Below are 12,321 nucleotides of genomic sequence, written 5' to 3'. Positions count from 1 at the left end.
TTAACTTTGTCAATGCTTTTGATTTATCTGAATACATGGATCAGAGACCCTCTTCCCAGTCTCTTCTGTCATTCTTCTGAATTCTTCTTCTGAATGTTTTTATGTTGCAAGAAAGAATTATGAATGCTGATTGTTGTGATGTTGCCAGCACTTAATTCAAGAAGTCTTGTGCCATCTTTCCTGTTTTACATCAGCCATTATCAATATTTCCATTGCCTTCTGTCTTTTCTAATCAAAGTCCCCTTTAACCAAGACATGATCTTAGTTTGGTTTTTATTTGATGAATCAGCATTTCTTTATAGAATCTGTCTTTGTTATTTTACTTGTCATTGTTAGTGTATACTCTTGGTCTGTGGTGTACTTGATATGTTGAGATTGGACTCCTGCTGTAAGTTATTCATTAGTGATTTCTTGACAGCTTTATTCATAATTCTCCCTACACCTTTATTGTGTGTTTGTCTCATTGAATATATAACTGTTTGTTTGTTGTGATGTTATCACTTCATCTTTTCGTCTAACTTAACTAACATGTTGATTTTTAATTTCTGCCCATTTCACTGTGTCGTATTGGAGTGGCATTTTCTTAACATGCCATTTGACTTCTGTGAGTGATTTCTGTAGCCAAGGGATTTTTCAAGGTGATGGGAAGCTGCCCTTTCAGTCAACTCTCCTCTTTTTTGTTTTTCTGGGCTCATGACTGGCAAAGCAAAGTAAGATTACATGACAACTGCACTTTAAAACAAAGATTCCTTTGCCCTTTTCAGAAGTAATTGTCAATAAGAAAACACATGAAGTGATTGTTTGCCTGATTTACCCACATAAGACAGGCTTACCCAATATAATCGGTACTGAGTGTGAGACATGGTGTTTCTAACTTTGACAGAGGGGTTTTGCATAATAATTATTTAGCTGATTTGTTTGATCTTTATAAAGCATGAAGTGTTGAGTTCACTTGTAATTATCACCAGCTGTGTTCTCATCCTTCTCCTCCTCCTCTTCCTACTACTACTATTATCTAAGAACGGAAATAAATATATAAATCAGTAAGATTTCAATTACTATATTTCTGCTGAAAGCTTTTAATTTATAAATCAGATTTTTTGAGTGTGTGTTTCATGCATATCAGTTAACACAGAGTTTTTGTGAAAAAATAGATTTTTTCATCTTTAACATGCTCACTAAGTACCGTATAAGGAGTTTTTTTTATCTATTTCAGTATGATGTGTCTTTAACAAGTATATGCTTTATAATACAAATACATCAACTGTATTTTAGTTAAAAATGTAATGACTTTGCATCAAAAGTGTATTAAACATGTAATTACAAGAAAATTCTAATAGCACAAATTTGATTACACCACAACCTTACTTAGTTAAGAATAAGTAGTCTCTTTTAGTTGCGTGCTGTGAACCTTAGTAACATTACACCTACTCTTAAAACCTTTATAAAAATTTGTTCCTTTAATGCTAAATTTGTATGAGTGTAGCATAAGGTTTATCATGAATTAATTCATATAAGTAATAACATTAACTTTTATGAAAAATGAAAAATGTTATGGTATGTTTCTTTGTTTAAATTAAAACACTCACCCTGTTGAACAGTACAGAATGTAATTATTATGAATATATTACCATTACCTCATAATTATTAAATTAATCATTAGATCACTATATTAATTAAATTAAATAGTATCAAAATAATATATTAATATTTATAATTGATAATTAAATTATTCTTGATGTAATAATTAGACAAATAATAATCACTCTTTAATTTAACAATTACATATACAGTACATCTCATTTCAATTATTTTTTCCTTTAAACTTAGCTAACACACTGTTCTTGCCTCAAAAACAATGTATTTATCAGTCAGGTCTTACGCATTTCTCAAACATTATATTTTAAAGACAGATGGAAAGTATTTGCTTTGATTTAAATTTATGCTGGGATTTGGTATGAATGACAAGTGACTCTGAACTATACAGATAAGAAGAAAACAGTGCTGAACTCTTAGCTATCTAAAATTCAGGAATATGCAACAAAAATGTTTAAAGAATAGAAAGTATTACATCACCTAATTTTGCCTTTGAAAGATTAATGTGCCTTAAAGAATTATTGGTAGAAAACACAATGTGGTATTAAAAATAGGAAAAATAGAAAATAGAAAAATTAAAAATAGAAAAATAGGGGTATACTGTAACTGTCACCCAATAACTTTTTTAATGTTGATAATAAATAATAAGCTTTTAAGAAAATTCTTAAAAGAGAAAGGGAAAAAACATAACTGGCTATACCTTAAACCTACAATTTAATTCAATTATAAAATATGTCATCTTTTCATAATGCACCCAGACAGAATAAAATGAACAGAAACTAGAAACAGCTGAGTCCTTTATTATTTTTGCTGTACCCTTTATTTGATGGCAGCTACACCAAGTGTCGTCCAGGGTTTTTATTCCAGCTCTTGTAATCTCAATAAAAAGTAAACTGATGATTCACATAAACATGTAGCTTTTATTTTTTCTATAGGTTTACATAGGATTTTGCAGAATGTGGCAAATGAGTGAGATTGTTTTGCCTGATCTAGATATATAAATGTATTTTTGTTTTTGCTATGGTAATTAAATATCAGTACCATATCACAGGCACCCATACCTGGACAAACATACTATGATTTTGTTTATAGGATAGATATTCACAGAGCCACCAAAGAAAATAATAAGAGCCACCAAATTCCCTAATATTTTATAATAATTTGAGATATGGATAAAAATGAGAACAAGATCCACAACCACAATAAAAAGCATACCATACCATAACCATACACAATGAAGTAAATGGTAAAACACACCTTACCATAAAATTATGTTACTTACTGTATAAACCTGGGGGAGATGGTGGTGTAGTGATTTGTAATGTGTCCTTATAGCACTAGAGCCCTGGATTCAGTTCCTTGGATTCTGTGTTTACAGGGATCAGTATTTACATGAGTTTCCTCTGTACTCTTTTTTGTTCTTACAGTCCAAAGATGTACTGGTAGGTTTATTTGGCTTCTGAAGAAACTGGCCCTGGTGTGAGTGTGTGCATATTTATGTCTGTGAGCCCTGCAATAGACTGACATCCTGTCCAGAGTGTATAATGCCTTGCGCTCATTGCTTGCCAGGATAGGCTCTGGCTTACCTGAGACCTTGTATTGGATAAATAATAGGAAAACGGATGGATAAATATTAAATTTGTCATTTATTTTTAGGTTACAGTTGAAGAGAAAAATGGTCACTTTAAATGAAAAAATAGAGTAACACATTTATAACAGCTTAATCTTCACTGTTTTCTTTCAACATTATATCCCATTAAAAATTATATCCAAGCATATTATAAAAAGTGGAAATAACCAAGGAAATGTTTTTCAGTGCTGGAAAATGTTTTTTGTCAATGTGAGAACGTGTGAGCTGGACAGAATTTCATCTGGCTGAAAAAAGAATATATTAATAGTATCTGCCCCAAAGTTATTAAAATAATGTCAATGTTAAGTGTGAATAAAACAAAATAAAGTGTACACTATGCACTTTGTTTTAAACACCATAAACACAGTCATGGCATTCTCTCTCATTTATTATTGTATGCCTATAATTAGAGTCAGGAAATCAACAAAACACCAGTGTGATTATTGAAAAGCTATTTCTTGTCAAGCTAATTTTAATATAGTGTTATAACATACAAAATGCACATTAAATCATGTCACAATACTATATACAGTTCTGTATAATACTTTTTTAGATTTTTTAGTTTTTACAGTACCATGATATTGCTTTTAGCATGCTTTAAATAATAATTTAATAATAATATGGTGTATTTGACCAAATTTTCGCAGGAGTAAAGTCTCAATGACAATTCTACAATGAAAAGTTTTGCTTAATCTGATACAAAACATGGTCAAGGTAGTTTTTTTTTAAACACCTTACACTATTCTACTGTAAAGATGCGCTTGCTTTCATTTGCTATTTTTAAAGATACAATAAGTACCTCAGACAGAGTGTTACAACATAAACGTGCACTATTGTGTAGTTATGGCTTGGTGCAGCTGCCTCACAGCTGTTGTGTCCTGGGTTTGATTCTGCCTTGGGAAGACATGTACCATCCATGTACAGTACCATGAGGTGGTGTTCTGTCCAGTGTATCATCCAATTTAGCATATTATGCTTCCAGGATAGGCTAAGGGTTACAGAAACATTTACCAGGAATATGCATATTTGTGTTAATTGTTGGATGTTGTTTAGCTCTTGTGTTTGACTAAATAAAAAAAAACTGTTAAAAATAAAGAACATCACAGTATATAGCAAAATAATCTCACATCTGGTTTTGATTTTCTTCTTTTTCATGGTCATTCATTCTAAATGCAATTTAATATTTATTAAAAATATAACAATACCATGTTGATCAACTCAATTAATCTCTGATTTTCCATAAGTTGCACTAGAATCTCAAAGGTATATGTCCAATTAGTTTCTCTGTTTTCTCAGTAATCATTGCATTCTTTGGTACTGAAATTCACAAGCATATTCATTTTTTCAGACTTGTCCTTTATATACAAGTTCAAGTTCTTCAAATCTGAAAGGGTCATAAAGACACAGACAGAAGTAAAAACACAAAGGCCTACAACATGCTTAAGGCACTTCTACATGATTAAATAAATGTGAAATCCCATGGTCTTTTTTTTCCAAACGCTTAAGTGCTTAGGCTATTTTACATACAGCAAGGAATGCCACTTGTGTTTACTGTTCTTTTCCAATATTATCCTTGTTAGTATAATAATTATTTCATTTTGGTATGAGTATATATTAACATTTGCCTTTTTGAAATAGTATAGAGCAGTCGCTTAATCACATACTGTATTTAAATGTCACATTTAAAATGATGTTTTTCAAGATACTAATATACAGTATATGAGTGCATATAACTTTGGTTGTCTCTAAAAAGGGAAGTATATTATGCAGAATATTAAGAAATATGTTACAGTATATAATACAGAAAATATTTTGTGTTAAGGTTTATACTATTGTCTATACAGTATGCAATGCATAAGTATAATTATATATCAGCTATCATGTTGATACTTTTTTCTGCTTATACAACAATTGTGTAGTGTATAGAATTTAAATTATAAATTAAATGCGAGACTGAGAGGAAGCTTACCCTACTGCAAATGACTTGCATCTGAACTATCAATGATTTTACAATGGACAGAGAAAGGTTGTATGTGTTATTTATAGTGCATGCTAAGATAGCCAAGAGCACCATAGCCAAGGTGCTAACATATTTTCAACATATTAGTAAATGTGTTAACAGTGGCCTGATAAGAAGCATTGCAAATCTGCAAGATGAGCGAATATCTTATAACTTCTTTCACAGGTACGAGGATAGCTACAAGCTACGGACTTGCTGTCCTGCTTCTTGTTTGTGGCTTTGTGAAGGGTGCTTTACTATAGTTTTAAGTGCTGACTTTTTCCAATATCACTTTCTCTTCTTAAAGCAAAGAGAAAATTGCCTGCTATTTCCACGGAGCGGACAACACAGTTGACCCTAACTTCCAACCACCTCTCTGCACCCAATGCATTCTAATTATCCACACAAGAAGCACTTTTATCAAGGCAAGAAAGGAAGAGAAACTCTTGTACTGAGCATCCATTTACAGTAAAGCTCGTATGAAACAACTGGAACTACAATTGTCTACTTAAAATATTCATGACTTCTCACAAAGACAATTTTTGCATCTTTTTTTGCAGTATATTTACCTTCATTGTGACACCGTGTGGAGATTTTGGGGTAAAAAAGTCTGTATTTGTGTATTATATATTTAAATGTGTTTGATTTGGTTATGCATTTACCTCTCATGATCCTTTTAACTTTGTATTGCTTTCATGAAATGTACCCATTACAGAATTATCAAATGCAAAGATGTCTTTCTTTTTCTCTCAGTAAAATGAAAAAAAAGTGAATATGTATAGTGATTTGAAATCAATTTTTTTGCTGATTACTTTATGCTTTAATGTGAAATCTTTTATACAGTGTAATCTGCAGTTACAATACAGTATCTGTTTTCTTGCAGAAGAAATGTATAAATGGCTGTCATCACACAATCTTTGTTTGGGTCATTACTTGACAAAATAAATTTAAACCCCTTTGTTCTGATTTTATTACCGCAACTTATTTACAATGTATTAAAAAAATGGTTATAGCGAATTTAAGTTCTGGATTGTTTGTCAGATGTACGTTAGTAATTTGTTATTCTTGCAATTAATTTTGATTATTGAAGACACTTCCTATGCTGCAACTATCTTCATCCAATATTTAGATTTATGAAGAATAAATCTGCAGAGTCAATAAACTACTCAAAACAAGATAAAACAAGTTTGCAAAATGGAAGAAAGTTATGCTTCCAATCATAGTAATGGAAGAAAGTTATGCTTCCAATCATATGATACCTGGTAATATTGTTATAATTATTTGTTAGGAGTCCTTGTTGTTTCATTCAAAAAACAAATTAAGAACATCTGTCACTATTTTACATTGATTTAACACACAGAGAATAGTCTGTCTTTGACTTTTTCCATTCCATTTTCCATATATAATGTTCCTTGCCAAGACACAAAAAATGTTTATTGTCCTGTTCTTCGGGAGAAAAAATAATTCTGGAACTATTTTGTTTCCTCTTAAACAGTAGGACAAATGACAAATTAACATTAACCTTGTGCCAGGTTCTGGATTTCAAAACTTATGCACGTTTATGTGCTTTCATTGTGTTGGTAGAATTTAACCAACATGCCTTTGCACTGTGAACATTTGTTTGCATTTGAAATAGTTATTTCCTTTCATGTGTCTTATCTCTTTAACGGGTAACCAGGTTGGGGTTCTTTGGAAAAACTAGTTTAAAATGTTACTTGTGATGATTTTTTGAGAAATGATACACATAAAGGCAATGATTTGTAAATCTAAACCTGAGTATAGAAAACAGTTAAAATTAACCAATTGGATTAATAAAGGGTTCAAAACCAGAACAGACAGATGTACTGAGTTATATTATGTTATTGCAATTGCAGTGTACAATTCTACAAGTCTTTTTTGTTAAAGTTATTGATTTGCAATTGATATACTGTATTGAGTATATTGTTATGCTTTACAATCTATGTTATAAAATGACTGTATTCAACACCTAGTGTATGTTGATTAACTGGTACACAAGCACTTTATTCCCATATATATATATAACTCAAAGTGTGTTTGAAATCTTGTTAGTCCTTAATGATGCATTTCAATTTTAATTTAAACAGTGCATCTTAATATTCAGCCAATCCACAGTTCACACCAAATCCTTTTGCAAAGACTGTAAATCCACTGTGGGCGGAATCGTGTTGCAGCAATCATCAATGAAATGGCATGCTTAAACCTCTGATCTGCATATGGGGAAATGGAATAAGATATAAAAGACCAAGCAAGCAGAAAGCAAATGAGAGTAGATTTGGTAAGTGTTGTAAACAGTATTATGTCAGGAAATTACAACAAAAAATTATTCCAAATTGGTAACCCAGGTAGCAGCAAAATTAAAAAAGTACTCCAGCTAATTCATAAGTACCCCGACACATTTCCTGAATATCTCTTCCAACAGGGTTCCATTTTTTATTAGTCCACAACAAAAGGAATGATAATTACATGAATATATTATATAATAAATAAAATACATAAGAATGGTGGTGACAAGTATAAACATACTGGGGTGACAATGGAAAATAAATGTAATCAGAAAAATAACACAATAATAACATGCAGTAATCTTTTTTTTCTGATTAAACTACAATTAAATTATTTTAGAAAACATCTAGTGTCATGTTGTCCTACAAACTATATTGATAAAGCTGTACAAATAAGCAGGAATCCCCAATTATACTACACACACACTTTCATTTTATTTGAAGATTTCTATAATTTATTTCTATAATCGTCCCAATATATATTGATAGAAATATTATTACAGAAATAACTACTAACGCATGGCAGGTATTGATGCCTCACAGGGTCCTAAGTTTGATTCCAGCCTTGTGGACCCTCTGTTTGGAGTTTGCATGCTCTCCCTTGTCTGTGTGCTCTAGCTTGCTCCTACAGTATAAAGATTTGGTGTCTATATTAAATGGTCTTTAAATTGTCCCTGTGTGGGAGTGGTAGTGAATGCTGGGGTGTGTGCCCACAGTGGACTACTGTGTCTCCTTGGCTGCAGTACTGTGTTGCACCCTGTGCCTCCAGCTCACTGCAAGCCTCTAAAGATAAAAGGTTCTTTGAAAATGGATGGATTGACCTAAGGTGAAAATGGACAATTGTAGCAGGTAAGAGGCATTTTGATTGGCCTGGGTATTTCAAGCAGTAGGCAACCCAACCTAATGATGTTAAAATATTGTTTTCTCCATAAGCATCACTTTAGACACCTTTTCTCCACCATCAACAGACTGCTAAAACCAGCTGCCCCACCGCATTACCTCCCTCATTGCAACTTTGCAACACATTTTTAGATTTCTTTAGCTCCAAGATTAACAACATATGGCATCACATTCTCTTCACAACACACATCATTTCCATACCTCCTCTCTGTTTGCCTAAATTTACTGGTTCCCTTCTCTAACGTCTGTCTTCTTGACTTTGCATTCATCAGTAAACTGGTTTTGCATATGAAATCAAACACCTGTATATTGGATCCCATTCCCACCACTTTATTTCAGTCATGTTTCACTTCTCTCTGCCCCTTTGTCCTCAATATAATAAATGAATCCTTGAGCACAGGTGTCGTACCAACGGTCCTCAAAACTGCAGCAATTACCCCCGTGCCAAAAAAGCCAAACAATGCTCTGGACAATCTAAACAATTTTCACCCCAACATACCCTTTCTTGCAAAAATTCTAGAATGCTCTGTCACAATTCAGTTAAATAACCACCTCATTATAAATAACCTTTTCAAACCCCTCCAATCTGGTTTCCGACAACTTCACAGCACAGAAAACAGCCCTGGTCAGAGATGATCTTCTAATAGTTTCTGATTCTGACTCTCTTTCTATCCTCATTCTTTTTTATCTCAGTGCCTTTTGACACTGTTAACCATGATATCTTACTGTCTCATCTTGAGACTGTGTTTGGTGTTTCTGACACTGCTCTTAAATGGTTCAAGTCTTACCTCACTGATCGCTGTCACTTTGTCTCTCTTAGCAGTCTGAACTTGGACTTGTTATGTCTGGTATTTCTCAGGGCTCAATACTGGCCCCCCCTACTTTTTAGCATTTACATATTTCCACTTGGTTAGCTTTTAAGATCACATGACCTCAACTATCATTTCTATACAGACAATACTCAAATATACATCCATATCAAACCTGACACTGATGTGGCTGTCTCTATTCTATCTAATTACATCTCTGACATAAAAACATGGACGACTCAAAATTTTCTTCATCTAAACTATGACAAGACTGAGGTCATACCTATTGGTCCCCCACCATCAACTTTGTAAAGCCAATGCAGTAACCCTATCTGTGGATGGCACTGTACTTGAACTTTAGTCTAAATTGAAAAACCTAAGGGTGATATCTGACTCAGGCTTGACATTTGACCTATTTGTGCAACATATTGTCAAAACATTTTTCTTTCAACCCAGATATACCGCTAGACTACATGTATCGCTATCTGTGGTTGAAAAGCTGATCAACACATCTGTCTTCTCCTGAATTGACTACTGTAATGCTCTATTCGCTGGGGTTTCTAAATCTACATTGAACAAACTCTAGTATGTCCAAAATTTGGCAGCCAGAATCCTGATAAGGTCTAATGCAAGTGATCACATTAGTCCTATCCTGGAGTCTTTGCACTGGCTCGCTGTCAAATTTCTTATCGACTTCAAAATTCTCATGCTCACCTACTGTATAAGGCTCTGCATGGCTTAGCACCTCAGTACTTGTCTGAGCTAAAATCACCCTACTCCCCACCTCACAACCTTTGCTCTTCTAATTCTGGTTTTCTATCTGTCCCCCAAGCCAGTCTACACTCTATGGGTGAAAGGGCCTTCTCCTGTTATGCCCCAAAGCTCTGGAACTCTATTCCCAAGGATATCACCTTCTCTTAACTCCTTTAAATCTAAAGTCAAAACATTCTTCTTTAGAAGAGCCTTTATTTAACTGGTTCTGTTCTTAAAGATAAGATCACTTTATTGGCCAAATACAATTTCTTGTATTAGGAATTTGTCATTTTTCATACCCCAATGTGGTCTCCACAAGACACACAGACAGGGAGAGAAGCTTGGGGTCAGAGCGCAGGGTCAGTCATTTATACAGTGCCCCAGAGCAGTTGGGGTTAAGGGCTTTGCTCAGGGGCTCAATGGAATAGGATTCCTCTGCCAGCCACAGGCACAGGATATGAACTGGCAACCTGCCAGCCACAGGCTCAGATCCTTGGCCACAGAGCCACTGCACCGCCCCTCCACACTCTTTACCTCTCTGCTCCTACTGTATTCAGTACCCCCATCTACTGTCTCCTTTCATTGTGTATTCTCATTTTGCATATCTTGTGTATTTTTTATTGTTTTTGTCATTTAGTAAACCCACCTTTAAAGGCTCTATTTAAAACAAAGTTATTATTATTATTATTATTATTATTATTATTATTGTAACGCATACGGCCTCCATTGCTTGCAAGAGCTGAGCTGGCTTACCAGAGCGGTGACGTCACCGCCCTCCCCTCTGAATAGCAGGGGCTGCAGCCGCTGGGCTGAGGGGAGATCTCTCTTTAGCTCAACTGGCTGGGTCCCTGTTGAGTGACGCCGGAGGCCCAGGTTCAAGTCCCCGATGGTGGGGGCCTGACCTGATGCGGCAGCGGCAAGGGCGCCCACGTGAACCCCGTAGCATTACATTATTATTATTATTATTTAAAAATAGTTAAGGGAACAAAAAAGCCATGCAATCTATGATGGTAGTTATAACTAGATAAAATAAAGCAGGTGTGCAAGTAGTTTACTTACCAGAACTTTTTTTTTTTAATGCTAGCAGCCTTAAATCTTGTTGACATGTAAGTAAATGTGATTTTGTTATTGCCTGGTGTAGAGTTGTAATTCATTGATACCTTAGAATAATAAATATGATATACTGTATTTATACACTAAATGAACTTGATTATGCTATTAATATTTTAACTAGCAGATTTCCTCTAAGTAATGCTAAGAAATGTTGGTTATGCTTGCCATTGTACTGTAATTGTTTTGAAGTTAGTATATTCAGGTTTGTAAAACCAGTTCAAAATGTAAATGTCATCAGAAGCTGAAGAAATAGTGAAATAAGAGAGGTGCTTTTCAACACTTTTTCATGACTGTTTTTTTTCAATGGTATAAACACCAAAGAAAAAAAACTTTTATTGAAAAAATACACTTAAAAAATATATGCATATATATAAATAAGCATCACTTTAGAAAGCTTTGATATTTGTTTTAATTTTCATCATTTTAATTTTCATTAAGCTGATGTAAATGGGAAAGACCCTATTGAAAACTTACAATTGTAAAGAAATGTTCTGCAAATTCCATTATTTTAATTTATGGGGTTTTTCAATTTACATAAATAAAAATTAAATTATGTCCATTGGCATAATTCTTTTAGTAATTCTCTATTTAATGTATTTAACATAGATTCTTGGTGACAGTAAAAAATAATGTATTAACTGATATAGCAGAATTAGCAAAGGTTACTGTGATGCCACAAGGGTAGTGGCCACCACTGTGGCTATGAACGTGTATGTCCATCACTCCGAAAATGCTTCTCACAGCCTGGTTGGGAACTTTTTCACTCTTTTCTTCTCTTTCCATGCACTCTCCTTAAGAGAGTGGTGATGAGCACTGCCCCCTCGTCGAAGCAACTAGGACATGTGGCACACATATTCTGGGATCTCTGAGCCCTCGGCCTGTGGACTCTCAGGCCCAGAATCTTTAACTCCTTTATGTCACTGTCCTCCATGATCTCCTCTGAGATCACATCTGAGGTTCCTCACATCGTCAAACCCTTCACTTACAGATTCCTAGACTCGAAGAGCAACTCTCATCCTCACTCTCTAGTCCCTTTTGGGGAGTAGCAGTGAAAGATCCAAACGGGATTGATTTTACTTGGTCGATCCTGTTTGGCCGGATTCTCTCTGCTGCCTTTTTTACCTTACATGTGCCTTTCAAGACTTTTCTTGTACCTCCATTACTGTTTAGGAGCCTCCTGCACCCAGAGGACTCACACTCAATATTGGAGCCTTCCTT

At 34.2% G+C, this 12,321-nt stretch overlaps 1 protein-coding gene across 3 annotated transcripts in view; it reads left to right on the top strand.

The window, feature by feature from the left end:
* Positions 1-7,051, top strand: part of vstm2a (V-set and transmembrane domain containing 2A) — a 48,738-nt gene extending 41,687 nt beyond the window's left edge. For 2 of the 3 annotated variants that reach the window (XM_088918675.1, XM_088918677.1), the window contains exon 5: positions 5,533-7,051. In XM_088918675.1, the coding sequence (XP_088774801.1) occupies positions 5,533-5,621 (89 nt within the window). In that variant the 3' untranslated portion in view covers positions 5,622-7,051. Of the gene's footprint in view, positions 1-5,411 lie in introns of all 3 variants that reach the window. The other variant, XM_088918676.1, reaches the window with a different exon arrangement.
* Positions 7,052-12,321: the final 5,270 nt, after the last annotated feature.

This window comes from Atractosteus spatula, chromosome 6 (assembly GCF_055471065.1).
Source record: "Atractosteus spatula isolate fAtrSpa1 chromosome 6, fAtrSpa1.hap1, whole genome shotgun sequence".
NCBI lineage: Eukaryota > Metazoa > Chordata > Actinopteri > Semionotiformes > Lepisosteidae > Atractosteus > Atractosteus spatula.
The sequence above is the reverse complement of the archived record's forward strand: the minus strand, read 5'-3'. Positions and strand labels throughout refer to the sequence as shown.